This window comes from Gorilla gorilla, chromosome 18 (assembly GCF_029281585.2).
Source record: "Gorilla gorilla gorilla isolate KB3781 chromosome 18, NHGRI_mGorGor1-v2.1_pri, whole genome shotgun sequence".
Classification (NCBI taxonomy): Eukaryota; Metazoa; Chordata; class Mammalia; order Primates; family Hominidae; genus Gorilla; species Gorilla gorilla.
In genome coordinates this window covers 79,285,728-79,307,175 of record NC_073242.2, presented here as the reverse complement: position 1 = coordinate 79,307,175, position 21,448 = coordinate 79,285,728, and the positions used below count along the sequence as shown (strand labels likewise).

Below are 21,448 nucleotides of genomic sequence, written 5' to 3'. Positions count from 1 at the left end.
ATAACCCCCTGCATTAAAGTAGAGGGTGAAACTGGGCTGGTATTTGTGAATAACCAAATTCTATGAGATCAGTTGCTATAATCTTCCATGGCTGTTGTGGGGGCCAAATGGTTATCATTGTCTAGGACAGAGTAGGATGAAAACAGCATCCTCAAGCATCTCCCAGTACTAGCATTAAAAAGGATGAGAACTAGCTTAGAGATCCAGCTTAGAGAACCAGCCACAAAAATGCCATATGTGCACAAGAAAACCTGCCTAAACAGAGCTGTCTTTAAATTTTTTTTAGAAAAAGTAGTCATTCAGGTTTTACATAAGGGCTCATACCAGTGGTTTTGAAGATAAATGAAAGCACAAAGCCTTTATTGAATTGCAGATTATGAATAATAAACCGAGTGGTAAGCACTAGAGGCCGATGTGCATAGAAATGCAATTTATAAAATTTCCAAGGCAAATAATTGACATCTTTGAAGAAACTGTCATTAGCTTAAAAAATCTTCCAGGTGTGCAATTCATTCATAGTTTTCATCACTGGTTGCCCAGTGATACGGCCTCAGGAAATGTTGAGATTTCTTAAATCACTTGTATCAAATATCTTTTTCTGGTAAATTCCTTAGTGTCTCTGCAGTGGTAACTAGACAAGATTGGAAAGTTTTCAAGATGATTCAAACCTCCAGCACCTCACAGGAGTCCACATTTCTTAACACAGAAGACAATGCTAATCAAAGAAGGAAATAAATAAAAAGGTTACTAAAAACAAATACTGGCTTCACCAAAGTTTCTAAATACACGTTATCTATGTATATTCCACTAAAAAATGTTTAACTCAACAGTCCTTCACACTTTATATCCAGAAACTACACTGGTCGTCCCTCACTTTTCACCCATAACAATGTGTGTTAAGGCAGTGCTGCTTTTTAGTAGTAAAGATTGGAGACTCTTGACACTTCTAACAAACAAGCTTGTGATTTATTTTAGGATTGTAGGACTTTCAAAAGACTTTTTAAAAGTGATTTCTGCAAGTTTCAATATGCAAAAATCAGAGAGGATCTTAAAATTAGGAGATTAAGTTTAGGGACAAAACAATATATTATGATAAACTGCAACTAAATATAAAAGGTAATAATGAAATGGTCTTAGGGAAGAACTATGAATAGCACAGAACCCAAATTGAAAGATGAAGAAAAATATTAACTCCAAGAATGTGGCTGATAACCCATCATTTCACTCTCTTTGAAAGGCATGGCCTAACCTCTAAGAGGCAAGTACTGAACTTCACCAAGTTGCTGGCTTTGGAGAATGCTTTTCCAAGTCCTCCTTTCCCTCCCCTACCCAATTCCACCACACCTCACCATTCAGGTTTTTGTTTTTTTAAGAGACGAAGGTCTCAAACTCCCAGCCTCAAGCAATCCTCCCGCTTCAGCCTCCCAAAGTGCTGGGGTTACAGGCGTGAGCCACCATGCCTGGCCTGAGCAACTTGTTTACTTCATACTTTCTCACTGGTACTATATGCGTTTTGTTTCTAGGCATCTTTAAGATAAATAACATTCCCCCAAAATATGTCCAGACTGTCCTTAGGAGAGACCTTCCATGTTACCAGGCCACATAGAAGCTGGTGTAGTGAAAGGTAGCTCAGTGGTGAAGCCACAAAGACGTTAAGTTAAAATGTGGAACTAGAGATGATATGCAACTACTAATAAAAATGTTCACTGAAATACACGAGAACACCTGATTTCCACATCATTAGCTGTTCTTATTGACATAGCTAAAATATCTCTCAGTAAATCCAGGAGCTACCACAAATGTGTAATAACCAAAGGGAATGCACTACATCCATCTCTCTGGTTCTGCCTCTTTTCTTTCAGGCTACTAGGCTACAGACAAGGTTAAACTCAATAAAGTACACACTTAAGTAGAAAATGTAAAGGCCAAACATATTTTTTTTAAAAAACCAAAAACCTGAGAGACAGTAAAATAAACATTAGCAGTTTATTAACTAAAAACTGTCCTCAAATATTTAATTCTAGGTATCAAATAGATCAGCAGCCTTTATAAGCAATTTTTCTGGTTAATAATTTTGTCAACATTCAATGTCTATATATATTTAGCTCATTATCTTTGACCAAAAAAAAAGAAAAGTCGCTAAGGGTGTGAAGTCAAGATGGCTTAGAACAAGATGACTGAGAAAAAGGCTTCCAGTTAGGTCAAGTTTTCAAATCATGTAAATAACTTCTACAGTAAAATCTGGCTTCTTAGCTATGTTAAATATCAAGGAGCATATTAAAATTTGATCTTTAACACTTATTCTACCCACAAATGTTTTGACAAGATGGCAGGTAGCTAGAATCTTGAGGGTCAGAAACCAAGGCAAGATGAACTCTTTTAAGGAATTTCATATATAAATCTTTGTTCCCACTTTAATGCTGGAATGTTAACATCATTCTCTAAATATTTTTACTAGATGAACTATGACCCTGATGAAAATTACTATCAACAGTAACTACTAAATATAACTTTTATATTCAATTAGGTTTGTTAGATGCATTTATAGAATATTTTGCTCACAAAATACTTTGAGAATGTGCCTTTCCAATAACTGAAAGTTTAATGAACTAGGAGAACAAGAATAGATGGGTAAGAATAAATTCTTCTGTTCATTAATTTTAACACTTCAATATTTATCACAGCAAAATTGGGAATGTATTTTTGATAGTTTACCATTTAGTTTTCACTGTGAAGCAACCAACTGCCTAGAAACATTCTTGGTTAGTGACAGAAACACTGAGAAATCAACATATTAGAATTCAAGGAACTGATCAAACTATAGATCAATATTAAAGTAAAACTGAGATGTAGTCATGACCAATAAAAATATCAGCAACATCTACCACTAATACCTAATAATGGTGATTTCTAACAGATCAACCTTAATAACTACACCTCCTAGTCACTGGAGAGGGCTTTGCAATGAACATGTCACAGCAAGAGAATCCTGCACGTCACGGTGGTCATTACTCTTTTCTGACCCTCTAGTGTTTCCAGAAACCCCAAACACTAGTCCACAGGTTCAGGCAAACACAAGTCACACTTAACCATTTCATGGGGGAGGGAAGGAGCAGAAAACATATGGAGAGATATAAGGTTCCAGCAGAAAAAGACAATTAAAAATGCTCACCCTATTGCCCATGTTTTGCCCTGTGCAGATCTAGGAATATCTGGAGCCAAATCAAATAACCTAAATATTAATGAGGCTCAAAATGCAAGTAAAGGTAAAGTACACTCAAAACAGGACAAAAATAAAACAGAATCAACTGTTGAAGACTGGAGGGCAATTACTTGTAAAAAACATAGGTCCTACAGATCCAAGCTAGATTTGAAAACTGAGTGCGACATCTCCAAACCAAACAAAGACATTCAAAACCAGGCACCTTCACAGTCACCTTAAAGCTGGAGGGAAAAAATGGATATACTTTTATCATCAAAACATAACCAGTAAGATTTTGTGCTGACACCTCACCAACCCATCAGCTCCTCTAAAAAACAGTCTTTAAATATTAATATTTCTGATGGCCAGGTACACATACGTGACTGCCTGAGAAATGTCACCAGAGGGAGGGAGAATTTGTACAATCCCATTCAACAAGTATTAGCAAAGGAAGGTTATGATTCATGGATATGAATGGACTATAATATATAAATAACACATTTCTGATATATTCACAAAATCTTTATAGAAAGTATTAAAACTCAAAAAAGAAATAAGATAGGAGTCAAATAGATGAAATGTATAAAACAAATGAGCAGGCAAACTAAAAGTTCTTGAAAGTATTTTACTTCAGATTGAAAAATGAACAGCTTCCACACTGTTCACTGCAAGATACACAGTATTCACGAATACAATGCTGGTCATTTGAGGAAATGTATACACACCTCAATTTCTCCTTCATGCTTTTTTCTTTTAGAAAGATACTGTTTACCAAAAAGAAACTTCAGCAGTACAGGAAAAACTATTTTCCCAATAAATTTACGAAAACCTAAGATTCCCAATGGAATCAAGATTATCTTCCCGCTACCACCACCTTAATATAATCACATGCTTATTGGAACACTAATATTCGCACCCTAAGAGTACATTTACTTTCAACAATGAGGGTGATTCCTTAAAAACAAAAAACAACAAAAAAAACTTCAGTGTGGTAAATGTAACATAGATCTCTGCAAGTATTAAGTGTCTGAAATAGGCAGCTAATACTGGATTTAATATTATTTTATAAATAATTGTTCCCTTAGCAGTAAACATAAGTCTACACATTCACAATTGTCCTAGAAAATAAATACTGTGATTATGCACAATGTTATGACAAACTAGTTTCAAAAACAAAAGCTCAACATCTCAATAAAAATTCTGATCAGAATAAAATGTGACTCTAAAATTTAAAACATTGTCAAAATAACATCACATTTGAAATCTTCCACAGTTTACACGAGTACTATGAGTTTCCAGTTTTGGAACACATTTTTCCATTGTGAATTAAAATATGAACATATTGAAAATTGTTAATTTCAGTGATGACATCAGTTTTGGTCTTACTTTAGCATTATTTTCTTTATAAAAAGTTACACTAAGTGTCCATTAATGGTCTGATTGGTCTTCAGTATTTCATAAATGTATATAAAAGAAACTCCTAAAAGCCAATAGTACTTTATATGTATATATATATAAAAGAATCTCGTCTCAGAAATGGCTGCATTTAACAGAGCCATACACACTGATGCTAAACATAAGAGCTTTCACCCTGAAAGAAAGCATTTTCAGAAATGTCACTTACATTCTATTATATTAAATATTCCCAACTGAGTTTCAAACTCAACAGGTAATGATAACAGAATTATACATCTCATTGCACTCAAAGCTGACTACAACCAAAATTTACAGTATGACTGAAACAAGCCAATGTTTAAAAAAGTTTTAATTAACGATAACAATTCCATGAAAGAAGAGGATAAAGAATGGGATGACAAGAAGTATTTGGTCTTAATAAGGCAATACAAAATAGATCCATTATCAAAGACCATTTAATTTGTAAAGATCAACAATACCAAAAGCATAGAGTGGAATATAAGAAAATAGTTTTTTATAAGTATGATTTAATTAAAGCTGTTTACAGTTATTCTCCCACAGTAGTTAAGCATGAATTTTAAAAAGAATAAGAGATGAGAGGCACACGCAGCACACAGGGTTAGAGAAGCCAGCATGCAAAGTCTGTGGAACTCGAAGTTTCACTGCAACAGGAATGAGACCAGACATGGGTGGCCTTTTTTTTTTTTTTTTTTTCCTATTAGGAAGAAATGGGGGAAAAAAAAAAGACTGCAAAGGAAGCAAACACAAAGTCATGTAATTGCCCATTGCCCAAGACGACAGCACTATAGAAAACAGTTGCAAGTTAATTCTCAGAGATGACCAGAGATTTTTCAGTGTTTACACAAAAGTACATAGTACATTTTTTTTTTTTTTTACAAAATAAAATAAACATCATTTGCCACCATAAACCTTTTCTTTAGAGAGGAAAAATTTTTGCAGCAGGACACAAGGGTTCTATTAAGTCATTTCAATGCTGAGAAAAACAAATTGAGTAATAGAACTAATCACTTCCCTATATATGGATGTTAAGATGACAATTTATTTTTCAAACTAATCCTGAGAAAAAATCTGTTTACAATTTAAACAGTAATGTTATGTAAAAAGTATTATTAACAAATCCACTATTACAAATATCAATTTCCTATATGGTCTTCTATATATACACACAATAAAATGGTAAATATATGCAAAAATATTTAAAAAAAAAACATGCACAGATCACTTTCCCCTTTGGAATCTGGACTTCCTATCAGATACCTTTGTCTTCCTTCCCCACCCCATCCTCTGATACTGTTTTTTGTTTCTATCACCCTACCAACACTGAATACTATTCCCTATAACTCTGCATAAAGCCAATGAGAAATATATTTATTTTACATTCAAGCTTTAAATCTTAAAATGACCCTGTTGTAGCATATGACTTATCAAATAAGCAGCCTTTTTTTCCCTCTTTTTTGCTTGCTTTTTGTTTTGTTTTGTTTTGTTTTTTTTGCAGTTGTCAGTCTTCATGATCCATTCTGTGGCGAGCTGGGAAAAAACGCAGTTGCTAAGTCAACGTCTGAACAGTGTGAGGCTCCTGAATATCTCCCAGGAGTCCCTGCGCAACTGTCCTGAGCATGAGATCATTGCACAGAGAAGACAGTCCACCGCGCAGCGCCGACTATCTACAGAGGTCTGAGAGGGGCGCGTCCCTCTTGTGTTTCCTCTTTTTGCCATGGTAATACTGATTATTGGATTTGCCTTGATGTTGTTTGTTTGTCATCAAGGAACCATGGCTTGTTTGAGTTGTACCTTGGAAGCCTTTGCTGGAAGAACGAAAGAGCCTTGCTGATCCATGCTGCAGAAACAGAAAACGACCACAAAGACATCAGTATTGCAGAAAAGCAGAGTGTTCTCAAACACCTGGATTTGGGGAAGCTTTCAAAACTAGGAATATGCTGGCTAGATTGTTACCTTACTGATCACTGACTTATCTAGTGGGCAGAAAAAGCTGTTACAGGGGTTCTTTTTAGCTCTAAAACCCTTACTTTATTTTAATGGAAATAATGAAAAGCATAGACCACTCGCCTGCCTTCTTAACAGTGTGTGTGGGATGTAAAGGTTTTCTTAAGAAACCTACCAACCCAAACACCACCTCATAAGTGACAGAACGGGAAGAGGCTCTTGGGCATGACAGGCACACTGGTAGGTTGGGGTCAGCACAGGTGGCCGCTCCCTTCCTGCTATTCATGGCCTGTGGCTTTCTCGTGACCTCAGTCCCTTCTGTCAACCCTGTCACTTGAACTGGTATTTTGTGATAAGTCTGTGTCTGGCATACATGGCTAAGGCTGCGTAGGTAAAGTGAACTCAGTGAGTCAAATCAGACACAAGGTTACAGCCAAGAGGCCTATTCCCAGGTTCCCAGCTATAGTGAGGAGTGACCCAGCCTCAGGCCAGAGCCCCATATCAATGGCTTCCTCCCCTCACTCTGAGTCATTACTCAGTTAATGACAATTCTAGGCAACAAAAAAACTTAAACTAGAGTATCTCTGTGGCCTTTTAAGTCCAAGCTAATGTTAATCAACTGACCATGCCTGACAGCCAGCTGATCATTTCAACACCAGCAACAAGGTATTGAACATTAAAATATTAGAAAAGGATACATTATTCCCAGATATGCACACTGCCATGAGGCCTCACAAAACCTTCATGCCAGCTTATTTCATGTACAACTGAAACACTTTTTATATGGTAGTTTGGCTGGAACATCTTATAAGGACCAGTCAATAGATTCCTGAAGAGATTTATGTTACAATGGTGTCTCACAAGGATCCTTAGGACATCCTGTTCCTAGAAGCACTGTCATGTGTTGGAACCCCTTAGAATAAAATAAGTTTGTTCTTCAATCTAGCGTTTTCTTCAAACCCATGCTGCATATTATTTACATGTGGGAAATTCTAAATATTTTGTATCAAATACTAACAATTAAAAACCCACGTTCCACACACCTGAGATTTGTTGGTGCTGTTGGATGTGTTAGCGGTTTGGGTGCTTTGCATTTTCCCAACTGCCTGAGAGGACTCCAAGGATACATCTTGCGACCCTACTCGGTTCCCAGTGGACGGACGGCAAAGCAGCTGTTTCGGGGTTTTGCATGGTGTTGCATCGGAATCCTAACACAAGTCACGTGAGTTATAATGTGACATATTAGTAATTTAGATACTCAATATTCAGAAAGAAAAACGATTTTGGTTAAAGTACTCTCTGGACTAAATTTAAACATTTGGGAGTTAAAAGAAGCACACAAAAAATTAACTGTTTGTTTAAATTTTCCTCCAAACATTTAAAGTGACTGATTTTATCAGAGAGCTTCTGTTCATTGTTAAATCCACTGCCCACATCTGACCTTGAAGGAACTCACAGAGGTCTAAGTTTATTTGTTTTTTTATTTATAGAAAATGAAAGAGTATGGTAAAGAGTGAGGAACCTAGGTCCTAGTCCCTGGCTTCAGCCAGATACAAGATGATGCGTTTAAGGGGTTCAATCTCTGAGAGTCTGTGATGACAAATCAGTGATCATTCTAACCAAACATACTGGTGTGGGTGGGTGTGGACTTCCCACGACAGTGGGCTGAGCTCCACCTATTTCTGGGCTGCATGGGCCATGACAATGCTACATCTCTCTGCAGGTCTCCACCCTGGCCCTGGCACTCTACCCAGCATCTCAGAGTCACATTCTCTCAGTCCCCAACACTCCATCTCCCTGTGTCTGTGACATCTAGCTTGGCTTCTGTCCTCCAAAGCATACTGCTCTAGGAACCAAAAAAGGCACACAGGGAGATTTTGCACACAGGAGGATTTATGATTCCATATTGACACATGGTCATCATCAACAACATACAATATTTAGATTACTTTTCATGTCCTACACTTAATAAAGTTAAACTCAAACAGGTAAGCCTGCTTTAGATCTCAAATCAGTACACTACAAATTCACTTTGATTTTAAAAGGTAACTTACATTATAATTGACACATAAATTCTATCAGGATGGGGGAACAAAAAAAATTCTATCAGGATAGAAAGAGAAAGTAGATTAGAGGTTACCAGAGGTTAAGGGAGGGAAGGAAGAATTAGAAGAAACTACTGCTAAATGCAGGGTTTCTTCTTGGGGTGATGGAAATGTTCTAGAATTACTGGAGATGGCTGCACAACATTGTGAATATGTTCTAAAAACCACTGAATTGTACATTTTTAATGCTGAATTTTATGTTAATTATATCTCAATTAAAAAAAATTTGGCCAGGCGCGGTGGCTCACGCCTGTAATCCCAGCACTTTGGGAGGCAGAGGCGGTTGGATCATGAGGTCAGGAGATCGAGACCACGGTGAAACCCCGGCTCTATTAAAAATACAAAAAATTAGCCTGCTGTGGTGGCGGGCACCTGTAGTCCCAGCTACTTGGGAGGCTGAGGCAGAATGGCGTGAACCCGGGAGGCGGAGCTTGCAGTGAGCCAAGATCGCGCCACTGCACTCCAGCCTGGGCGACAGGGCGAGACTCCGTCTCAAAAAACAAAACAAAACAACAACAACAAAAAACTCAACCAGGAAGCTGAAAAAAAATTGAGTGAAAGAAGCCTTACACAAGACTATATTCTATGTGGTTCCATTTGTATGAAATTCTGAAACAGGCAAAACTAACTATGGTGTTAAAAAGTCATAACAGCTGGGCTCACACCTGTAATCCCAGCACTTTGGGAAGCTGAGGCGGGTGGATCTCTTGAGGTCAGGAGTTCGAGACCAGCCTGGCCAACATGGTGAAACCCCATCTCTACTAAAAATACAAAAAATTAGCTGGGTGTGGTGGCACATGCCTGTAATCCTAGATACTCAGGAGGCTGAGGCAGGAGAATCGCTTGAACCCAGGAGGCGAAGGTTGAGGTGAGCGAAGATCATGCCATTACATTCCAGCCTGGGTGACAGAGCAAGACTCCGTCTCAAAAAAAAAAAAAGAAAAGAAAAACGTTAAAGGCCAGGTGTGGTGGCTCATGCCTGTAATCCCAGCAATTTAGGAGGTTGAGGCAGGTGGATCACAAGATCAGGAGTTCAGGACCAGCCTGACCAACATGGTGAAACCCCATCTCTACTAAAAATACAAAAAATTAGCTGGGTATGGTGGTACGCACCTGTAATCCCAGCTACTCAGGAGGTTGAGGCAGGAGAATCATTTGAACATGGGAGGCGGAGGTTGCAGTGAGCCGAGATCATACCACTGCACTCCAGCCTGGGTGACAGAGGGAGATCCCGTCTCGAAAAAACAATAAACAAATATTGGAGTCTGGCTACAAGGATGCACAAGCTACAGTACTCTAGGGGAACTGATGTCTGTAATCTACTTTGAAATGGATCAAAGAATAAGATGAATTAATGGATAGAGTGATGAATAGACAGGTATGAGATAAGCAAGTAAAAGGTTAATAGCAGAATCTATTGGTGAGTACATGAATGCTCACTAAAATTTGTTCACTTTCGCTGTATGATTGAAATTTTTCATAACAAAATGTTGAGAAAAAGTACAAGCATGAAAGTTATTAAAATATCCCAGTAACATGTAAGCAAAGGAAGTAGCCTTAGCCTTCGTTAACCCCAGCAAGAGAACGTGCATGCATCTGAGTTCAGAAGAGCCGAGGCTTTCATACTTACTACATCACTAGAGCTGGACTGTGTGGCAGAAGAGGACGACACTGGACCTGATGAAGAGTTTGAAGAGTGTTTACTAAGAGATTCCGAGGTTTTACTTCTACATTTTCCAAGGGCTTCATTTTCTTCAGATAGATTATTATTACATTTATCTAACTGCTGAGTATCTACTATCAAGGTAACACCATTTCCTGAAAGAGTGGCAAAAGATTGGAAAACGTTTCTTCCCATTAAACGCACACAACACAGAAAAGCCTCTAATACTCAGTCAATCGGCCAAGGAAAATATCTTACCATTGCATGAAGGCTCAGGTCTATTCTTCAAGCCCCACTGCTTTGATATCCAATCTCTATACGTGGCGACTTCATCTGTTACTCTAATTATTCTACCTAGTATGCTGCATGTGTTTAAAAAGAAAGGGAGAGGGAGGGAATAACATTAATTTGAAGATAAGAAGCCACAACTAATTTTGACACAATGGGCTGGTTATAGATGAACTTTTACCTTTCTGTTTCATTGTTGGGATAGTACTTTGCTATTGGTGATACAGCATGACTCAAAACAACGTAGGCATAATCAAAGGCCTGCTTCACTTGCATGGCCCCATATGAACTCCTTCCAACATCGTTACCTTTAAAAGAAATATACGTAACATAGTAAGCTTAACTGTGCTTAATATGCACTAAATGTTGATGACCCTCTTCCAGGAGAGCAAGGGCCATAGTTATCCCACCAGAGTTGTGCCCGGAAGCTGAGCTGTGAGCTGTCCCCAAAGCTCCCCAGTCTCTGAATATGTGAATCATGCAGTTGGTACTTCATTATGGTGTATCAGTTGCCGGAATGTATTCTGGCCCATCAAGAATTATCCCATTCCATACATAAACAGTTATGCAAACAAAATAAATAGTGCCCTGTTCACTCCTAAGAGTGAAACCCCAAGTTACATCAGAAATACTTCTATATTTTTTGGGTTTATATTAGCTATATATCTATTTCTCACTCTAAATTATGAGCCCCTAAAAAGCAAGGATCGTCTTGCTGAAAAGTCTTCGTGTCCTTTGGCCCAATACTTTTGAACAGAGCAGGCTCCCAATCAATGTAATGTTTCCTCAATGAATAAACACATAGAACTATTAATGTTTATAAGGCAGCTCAATAAGCCAGAAAATGGTTCCTAGGCAACTATTGTATCTCTTCACCCCCTTTCCTTACTCATTTTCAAAGTTTACACATTAAAGCAAATGACTAAAAGCACTTCCACTGAAGTCCAATAACGCAGAATCTATTTTACAATTATATCAAGAAAAAATATTGCTCAGAAAAATCAGGACACAAGCAAGCAAACAGAACTTCAAAAAAGCATGGAAGGAATTTACTTTCTGCTTACTTTCAAGCCCACACGAAGCTGGAAAAAGCACAAAGAGACATGCAAAATCAAACAGGAAAGGAGAAATTCAAAAAGAAAATACATTGTCTCCTTGCACCCTTCTGCTCATGAATTCAAAGATATATTACTGTGCTTGCTGCCTCTCAGGACTTCAGAATCATCTCATTAAAGCCTCATTAATTGCTGACAATTGGTTGTAATCAAGGCAATAAGGACCCAAGAAGGAGAAACAGCCACCAAACATGAACCCATCCAAATAAGTGAATGCCTTTTCTACTATGCTTTTAGGGTTAAACAGATTCTACTCCCTACTTATCTGGAAGTCTCCAAGGTGTTTTTCTATTGTCTGTGTCTGTTTATTTTAGTATGTTTGCTCATGAAATATTTCGATGAAAAAAGAATAACAATTAGAAGTTGTTCCTTCATTTTTCATCTAAAGAGAATTTAAAGTATAATAAGGTGACTGACAGTGCCCTCTCTTTGAATGCCCACAAATTTACCTAATTTCAATACCTGGTTGTAAAGGATCTTCGATATAAAGCATTGATGGCCTGTAGCCATCTAGCATATTTTTCTGTACTTCATCTTTGGCCACATATGAACCACCATCCTTTATCCGGATGCCAGTCTTTAAATAATTGAAGTGTCGTCCATATAATTCAAAAAATTCTATTAAGAGAACACCATAGTTTGTATTGGGGATGCAAGCATCTTCCCTGGGATGTAACTAAAAGCAGAAAAGAAGAAATTATATTGGATTTTTGCTAAATTATCAAGGAGAGGGGGAATAAATTATATTCTAACTTCTACAAGCAATATTGTTATAATTTTGGTTTAGCATAGCAGTCAGTTGATAATGGGCTAACAGCAGGTTATACTGTTGTTACACACAACACTAAAGTCCCATGGTGCGGGAATGGCAGGAGACTGTTTGTAAGGCTGAATTTTATGGCTGCACCAGGCTGCCAACCAGGGCTGGCTTGGCCCAACACATCAGCAAAGTCGTTCTGACTCACGAATAGACTCAGGCAGTTGGCAACCCTGCGCCACATAAACATACCCACTTACAATACTAAGACTCTAATTCGCTTACCCAAACAGCTGGTCTCAATTCCAACTAAACTTACAAGATTTAGCTGCTTAGAAGACATTCTTATTGTTGGCATTTATACTATTTATGCTTATGGAAACCAGGCCGTACATTTTGCATGTTAAAATTTGCAGTGAAAAGTCTCAAAAATACTAGAATGTATGGGATTTAAAACCAAAAATATTCTTTCATAGGAATTTAAAAATACGTATTTGCTAAATGATAAAATGTACCCAGTTTAAAGGGAAAAGCCGTAAATAATCAAGGAAAGCAATGCAATTACAGGTTGATTTCGATTTTTTCCAAAATGTTTCCCAGCTGATTGATCACTTTTGCTTTTAGTGTGCACTAGCATGGTATACCCATATGACTTACCTGAAGGAAACTGACTGCCATTAAAAAGAGACTATAAGAACCAATTCCACCTGTAAATACTTCATTAAGGTCCCTCTGCAATAGGAATTGTTTCAATACTAAAACCAAGTATGGCAATACAGGATATTTCTGAAAAAGAAAATTGTATTTTCAATGAATTCCTGTATCAGCAACAGATCTAAGCATTAAGAGGGGCATAAACTGGTCCTTACATTATAAAATTTGGTAGAGATATACAACATACTTAATTTTCTATTTTAAGAGTAAGCTATTAAAAAAAAGTAAACTATAGGTAATGAATGGTTCTCCCCTTATACCTAAATTGTAAGACATGTACAAATGAATAATAGCATCTAAGTACTTGCTACAGGGCTGGGCATGGTGGCTCATGCCTGTAATCCTAGCACTTTGGGAGACCAAGGCAGGCAGATCACCTGAGGTCAGGAGTTCGAGACCAGCCTGGCCAACATGGTGAAACGCCCATCTCTACTAAAAATACAAAAAATAGCCAGGAGTGGTGGGAGCCTGTAATCCCAGCTACTTGGGAGGCTGAGGCAGGAGAATCACTTGAACCCGGGAGGCAGAGGATGTAGTGAGGCGAGATCGTGCCATTGCACTCCAGCCTGGGTGACAGAGCAAGACTCCATCTCAAAAAAAAAAAAAAAAAAAAAAAGTACTTGCTATAGGATAGAAACACTAACAGCATGTAACTGATGATGCTCATTTGTGACCATGACCCTCTAATATTCACTTGTAAACAGAGAATAGAAAGAGTACAAGGACAAAGTAACCAACATCTTAAAGCACTAAATCAGTGAGATTTTTAAAAATCACTTTTCTTGGTGATGTACCACTGTAGACTAGCGACCTTTAGATTATTCTGCCACAGCCCTGGGGCAAACAAGAGTCCTGTCTGCTGACTTGCACATGGGCTGATGACTACACACAGACCACCCCTCCCTTCCACGCTTCACAGGGAATGAGGCAGGGCTACCCGAGAGAACACCTGAGTGGGCAAGTATGTACAGAATGAGTCCACCTTTTGCTGTGCACATATTCATTCACTCCTCTGTAAACCATGCCATAGGCTGGGGCCACGGAGGGAAACAAAGCAGGCACAACAACTTCAAAGAAGTCTTAACAGCTATTATTACTTAGGGTGGTAAAATTACTACTGATTTCCATTTTTTTCCCCCTCACTCTGTCACCCAGGCTGGAGTACAGTAGCACAATCTTGGCTCATTGCAATCTCCAGCTCCTGGGCTCAAGTGATCCTCCCACCTCAGCCCACCACGCCCAGCTAATTTTTGTATTTTTGTAGAGACAGGGTTTCACATTGCCCGGGCTGGTCTTGAACTCCTAAGCTCAAATGATCTGCCTGCCTGGGCCTCCCAAAGTGTTGGGATTACAGGTGTGAAACATAGCACCTGGCCGGTGATTTCCATTTCTTTTTCTTTACTCTTATCTCTGTTTTCTAGATGTCCTACAATGAACACGCATGGCTTCTATAAAAAAGAAAAAAAAGCTTATACTTTTGCAAATTGTATCAAACTAAGCAAGCATAGGAAAGAACAAAAATATGGAGAAATAAGTATTTTTAAACATTGTGGGCTGGGCACGGTAGCTCACGTCTGTAATCCCAGCACTTTGGGAGGCTGAGGCGGGTGGATCTCTTGAGGTCAGGAGTTCGAGACCAGCCTGCCCAACATGGAGAAACCCCATCTCTACTAAAAATACAAAAATTAGCCGGGTGTGGTAGCACACGTATGTAGTCCCAGCTATTCTGGAGGCTGAGGCACAAGAATCGTTTTAACTCAGGAGGCGGAGGGTACAATGAGCCATGATCGCACCATTGCACTCCAGCCTGAGTGACAGAGCAAGACTCTGTCTCAAAAAACAAAACAAAACATGGTGGTTAAGTCAGTCTAGACACAGTTCCCTTTCAAAGAACAATCAGGGGTCAGGTGTGGTGGTTCATGCCTGTAATCCCAACACTTTGGGACGTCAAGGAAGGAGGACTGCTTCAGCCCAGGAGTTTAAGAACAGCTTGGGCAACATAGCAAGACCTTATCTCTACTTAAAAAAAAAAGAAAAAAAAAAGTGGCCACATAGCAAGACCTCATCTCTACTTAAAAAATAAAATAAAAAAGTGGCCGGGCTCGGTGGCTCACGCCTGTAATCCCAGCACTGCGGGAGGCTAAGGAGGGCGGATCACCTGAGGTTAGGGTTTGAGACCACCCTGGCCAACATGGTGCAACCACATCTCTACTACAAATACAAAAATTAGCTGAGCGTGGTGGTGTGCGCCTCTAATCCCAGCTACTCAGGAGGCTAAGGCAGGAGAATCGCTTGAACCTGGGAGACGGAGGTTGCAGTGAGCCAAGATCGCGCCACTGCACTCCAGCCTGGGCAACAGAGTGAGACTCCATCTCAAAAAAAAAAAAAATTAAAAAAAAAGTTAGCCAGGTGTGGTGGGCAAGCCTGTGATCCCAGATACTCAGGCCAAGGTGGGAGGATCACTTGAGCCCAAGAGGCCGAGGCTGCAGTGAGCCATGATCACTGCACTCTAGCCTGGGTAACAGAGTGAGACTCGGTGTCAAAAAATGAAAGAAAGGAAAAAAAGGAAGAAGAAGGAAGGAAAAGGGAAAGGGGAAGGAAGAAAAAGGAAGAAAAGAGAAAAGAAAAGGGAGGGAAAGAAAAAGAGAGAAAAGGGAAAGGGAGGGATAGAGGAAGACGGGGAGGGAGAAGAAAAGGGGGAGGGAAAGAGAAAATGAGAATATGAAAGAATAAATAATTAGGGAAATATCCAACAGAATTTTATATGGATATACCCTTCGACCTCAAAATTTTGCTTCTGGGAATCTTTCTACAAACATTTTGCATGTGTAAAGCAAGATGCATATCTGAAAGTATATTCGTCAATCCCTTTTTCTAATAGCAAAAGAAAACTGGAACAACACTGAAGAACTGCTAAATCAAGCAGTCACAGCCTTATAAAAGACTACTGCCTGTGTAACCAACAAAAAGAATAAAGCAAGCCTGTATGTGCTAATATGGAAGAAACCTCCAAAACATTAAGTTTTTATGAAGGTATAAGACAATGTGTGTACAATGTGCTACTCCTTTTGCTTATAATTTTAAAGAACATAAAAAAGCAACGCAAAAAACAATAATTGGCAATGAGAAATTCTGTAAAAATGATCTAAGTATCTATGATGTAAGGGTGACTCACTTTACACTGTCTCTTTATACTGATGAATGTTATCATGCATATGAATTTCAATTTTTAGAAGTTTTTTCCAGAAAAAGAAAATATTAGACAGACACACACACACACCCAATATAGTGGGATTATGGATAATATTTCTTTTATTTTTCTGCTTTTCTGTCTTCCATACATTTATGCAAGATGATAATGCTTGTAACATCAAGTAGTTAACATTTTTTTCTTAAAAAACAAAAAAGAAGAAATAGAAACTTTAGAGCTGCTAGAGAAAAAAAAAAATTGTGAATATTCTAACAGAAGCCAAAGGAGTTAATGGCTTAGGTTAGAGGTGAGAAAGCTGACAACTACCTAAGTATGTAAAATGTTCCACAGATGATGGTGACAAATTCTTCTCTATCTTGGAAGAAAACAGAATAGAAATAAATAATTTCAAAACAGAAGTAAGGAAGCCTGTAGGAAACACCTTAAAGGTAATTTAGGGATTGAAATCTAGAAAAGGCTCTTAAAACTCTTAACCTATTTCCTGTTTAGAAAAAAAAAAAGTACAGCTGGGCACGGTGGCTCACGCTTGTAATCCGGGCACTTTGGAAGGCCGAGGTGGGCAGATCACAAGGTCAGGAGTTCGAGACCAGCCTGGCCAATATGGTGAAACCCCATCTCTACTAAAAATACAAAAATTAGCCAGGCATGGTGGCAGGTGCCTGGTACTCGTCCCAGGCATGAGTCCCAGGTACTCACGAGACTGAGGCAGAAGAATTGCTTGAACCCGGGAGGCGGAGGTGGCAGTGAACCAAGATCATGCCACTGCACTCCAGCCTGGGTGACAGAGAGAGACTCTGCCTCGAAAAAAGAAAAAAAAAAAGTGCAGCTCACTGCCCGCACAGTATTCTTGGGGCATATGGGAAATGGGTTAAAGGAAAGGTTCTTAATCTGAACTCCTGAAGGTTAAAAACAGATGGAATCAACTGTGTAGTAGAATTCCATCTCTTCTGTCTCTACAAGGAAGGATCTAGAGCAGACAATTTCTTCAAAAGCTTTCTCAACTTTTAATTCTTACTTGAGGTCACATTATAAGTTAATCACTGATCATTACAAGCAGATTCAAAGAAAGCAAAACCACTGCATACAAAACTAAGGTGCAGGCTGAGCATGGTGGCTCATGCCTGTAATCCCAGTGCTTTGGGAGGCTGAGGCCAGGAGTTAGAGACCAGCCTGGCCAACACAGCGAGACCCCAACACTAAAAAAAAAAAAAAAAATACAAAAAATAGCCAGGTGTAGTGGCTCACGTCTGTAGTCCCAGCTACTTGGGAGGCTGAGGTGAGATGACCACTTGAACCCAGGAGTTTGAGGCTGCAGCGGGCCATGATCCAGCCACTGCACTCCAGCCTAGGTGACAGAGTGAGACCCTAGCTCTATTTAAAAGAGAGAGAGAGAGAGACAGCAACATGCATATAAAAATATTAGAACACCACCACAACAGAATCTTAAAATTACGTTTCTAATAGTTTTGTTGTATAAACGCTAAATTCTCTGACCTTGGTAAAATCTTTGATGAGGTCAGCTGCTCTCACGCCGTTCTGTACATTAAAGCTGATATCAACTTTCACTTCAGTAAAAGAATCTGTTAATTTAATAATAGGTACCTATAAAGATAAGAAAGGTAAAATGTAAATGCTTTAACCAGATTAAATGATAAAATCAGGGGATGGAAGCCTACTAGACATGAGGTCTCCATCATCTCATGAGAGCATAAGAACACTGAGTATTCTAAATATGGCACACCCCAGTAAATCTGGTCTGCTACAAATACTATATGCTGCATATTTAGCACTGGGTCCCATACAGTATATTACAGTATAATTTCTATCAACTGAGAATTTTATTTGGTGTCCAAACAATTTTTTATTATTTATTTTTATTGTTTGTATTTAAGGTGTACATGTTTTGATATACTTATCTTGATATACATACTGAAGTGATTACTACAGTTAAGTAAATTAATATGCCCATCATCTCATTTATTAGTTGACATATAGTTATAATGATAATTTTAAAATGAACAAAAACCTTCCTCAATAATTTGGAGAACACTTTCTGAGTATAAGATGAAGAACTATGAATGCCAGGTATTAAATGTTTTGTATCATCAAACTGTTTCTAATAAGAAAATTGCTGGATTCTTAAGGTGTACACTACAACCCACTTGCATTACTGGTCAGTTTTGCAAACAGCCCAAAAAGCAACCTGACAAGATAAAATATAAAAATTATTCTAAAAAACTGACAGGATTATTTACATGAGCTATCAGCAGTTCTTTTCAAAAAATGCTCTAACTTGGGCAACACAGGGAGACCCTATCTCTAGAAAAAAAAAATTTTTTTAAATAAGCAGGGCGTGGTAGGGTGCGCCTTAGTCCCAGATACACATAAGGCTGAGGTGGGAGGATCACTTGAGTCCAGGAGTTAGAGACCAGCCTGGGCAACATAGTGAGACTGTATCTCTCTAAAAAAAATGAATAAAACAAACAAAAATCTCTACAGTGAGTACTGTGTATAATAAAATTGCATATTTTGCTGCTGTGAAAAGAAATGCAGGCCAGGTGCAGTGGCTCACGCCTGTAATCCCAGCATTTTGGGAGTCAGAGGTGGGTGGATCACTTGAGCCCAGGAGTTGGAGATCAGTCTGGGTAACACGGTGAAACCCCGTCTCTACAAAAAATACAAAAAAATTAGCCAGGCATGGCAGGTTGTGTTTGTAGTACAGCTCCCCAGGAGGCTGAGGTAGAAGGATCACTTGAGCCAAGGACGCACAGGTTGTAGTGAGCCGAGATTGTATGGTCACACTCCAGCGTGGACAACCAGAAAACTTTTTATGTGCAAGCACGGTGACATTAACAAAATGAAAGAATCACTCACTTGCAATGCAACTGTGCTCACCAAACTTTAATTTTAATTCAAGTTTCATAGATAAATAACTAAGGATTTTAATACGAAATGCTGCAGAACTTACAGTTGCTTTGTCTAAAACTTTCACTGAATCCTCATCTGCGACTTTGTGTTTCCGAAGAGCTTCTTCCAGAGTCCAGAGGGGTAAGTTCTCCCACTTCCCAAACACCACTAGGTCGATGTCACTGAACACAGAATACATATACAAGAGGGTCGGAAGAAGTTGGAAACTTGTTTTAACTGACACTCATGCTTATAGACTTCATTAGTACAATTAAAACCTATTTCCCACCCTGGCCAACGAAGACTAAATGTGTTGGTGATAATGGTTTTGTGGAGAAGGGAAATAGTAGTTGTTGATTTTAACAAACTCCTCCTCCCAGTCATTTCACAGAATTCAGGCCTCAGGAAATAGGGTGATTTTGAAAGAAGTAAAACCTCAAAGAAAAAAAACCAAAAAGCACTTCACGTATTTTCTTTAATAAAGGCATGTGGTACTAGACGTAATGATTTTCCTATCTGGATGAGATTAATTGCGACTCAGAAATATTATGAAGTGCTTTAAGCTGGATGCAGAACAGGTATCCAGCATGCTACCATTTGTGTTAATATACACACATGTCCTTTTATACGCACAGGTATCTCTGAAAGGATATGTGAGAAACTGGTAAAAGCGGCTGTTCCAAGGAGAAAGAGGGGGCAGAGGTGGGACTGAGACTTTTCCCTGTATTGATTTTTGTGCCTTTTCCAAATGTGAACTATGTGAATGTACTACCTATTCATAAAATTTAATTAAATTTTTTAAGAAAGAGTGATTTTTTCATGTTTTACTGATGCTGAGAACCTAAATAAGAAATATTAACTCGAAGTTGAGTATTTTATGACTTTTGCAGGCCAAGGGCATCTATGAGAAGAACAGAAATTGCCAGGGTCCATCCACTTCAGCACACTTTAAGTTAGGGTAAAGTATACCAAATCAAGCTCAAATGGAAAAACATGATGCTGACTTTATTCTGGAGAGATTAAAATTTAAGGTAATAATAATAATAACCATGATGGAATGTTCAAACAATTTCAATTCTTAGAGAGCAAGTATTCACCCTTTGGAGAAACCTTATCATTTCCCAAAAGAGAGCCTCCAAGGCTGTGCGTCACAAGAGGTCTCATTTGAGAAGACTGAAACTGAACAACAGTCCTGAAAGGCCAAGATCTTTCTCAGAGAAGAGATCTGTACCCTGAATTTCTGGATCAGGATGGTGGAGCCATAACTAGTAGAATGAGTTCTTAATTTGAAAGCGAGGGTGAGTGTAAGAGTGAGTGAGCAAGACAGCGGGAACTCACATTCAAGAGGATATATAATCAGACATTTTATCATGATACTACATTAACATCTGTGTCAGCGGGTTAAGTTATGGGACTGAGCAATACTCTGCCAGGCAGTCAATTTCTAAAATTAGTAACTAATTGATTCCATTGCAACATGATCCCTTTTCCATCTCTCTGTACCATCTATGTCTTGGTAAGATGATGTGAAGTGATATTCTACTTCAAGGTAAATCAAATTAAATGCTGGTAAATCATTTATTTATTTACTTATTTATTTTTTGAGACAGAGTCTCGCTCTGTCGCCCAGGCTGGAGTGCGGTGGCGCGATCTCGGCTCACTGCAACCTTCACTTCCCGGGTTCAAGCAATTCTCCTGCCTCAGCCTCCTGAGTAGCTGGGATTACAGGTGTGCGCCGCTACGCCTGGCTAATTCTTGTATTTCTAGTAGAGATGGGGTTTTACCATGTTGGCCAGGCTGGTCTTGAACTCCTGACCTCAAATGATCCGCCCTCCTTGGCCTCCCGAAGTGCTAGGATTACAGGCATGAGCCACCATGCCCGGCCCCATTTTGTTTTATAAATTTGTTTTGTTTCTACTCCTTACAAATTTGACAGCCAAAATGAATACACTCTAGGAAAAGTCCTTTGAAAGATTCATGAGTGTACTAACCTAGTAGGTAAATAAAGTCCAGTTTTAAAACTTCCAAATATCTGTACCTGAAACAGAAAAAGAAGTTGTTATTATATTGAGTTATCAGAAGTTGTTATTATATTGAGTCACCAA

The 21,448-nt window shown here is 38.7% G+C and overlaps 1 protein-coding gene across 5 annotated transcripts in view; it reads right to left on the bottom strand.

The window, feature by feature from the left end:
- Nucleotides 1-330: 330 nt before the first annotated feature.
- TENT4B (terminal nucleotidyltransferase 4B) overlaps nucleotides 331-21,448 on the bottom strand; it is an 85,164-nt gene continuing 64,046 nt past the window's right edge. For 2 of the 5 annotated variants that reach the window (XM_031002882.3, XM_031002883.3), the window contains 10 exons: nucleotides 21,335-21,381; nucleotides 19,405-19,525; nucleotides 17,931-18,038; nucleotides 13,169-13,297; nucleotides 12,217-12,430; nucleotides 10,821-10,947; nucleotides 10,610-10,713; nucleotides 10,319-10,506; nucleotides 7,627-7,791; nucleotides 331-6,476 (listed from right to left, as the gene is read on the bottom strand). In XM_031002882.3, the coding sequence (XP_030858742.2) occupies nucleotides 6,300-6,476; nucleotides 7,627-7,791; nucleotides 10,319-10,506; nucleotides 10,610-10,713; nucleotides 10,821-10,947; nucleotides 12,217-12,430; nucleotides 13,169-13,297; nucleotides 17,931-18,038; nucleotides 19,405-19,525; nucleotides 21,335-21,381 (1,380 nt within the window). In that variant the 3' untranslated portion in view covers nucleotides 331-6,299. The remainder of the gene's footprint in view (nucleotides 6,477-7,626; nucleotides 7,792-10,318; nucleotides 10,507-10,609; nucleotides 10,714-10,820; nucleotides 10,948-12,216; nucleotides 12,431-13,168; nucleotides 13,298-17,930; nucleotides 18,039-19,404; nucleotides 19,526-21,334; nucleotides 21,382-21,448) is intronic. The other 3 variants (XM_019012829.4, XM_031002884.3, XM_055366007.2) reach the window with 3 other exon arrangements.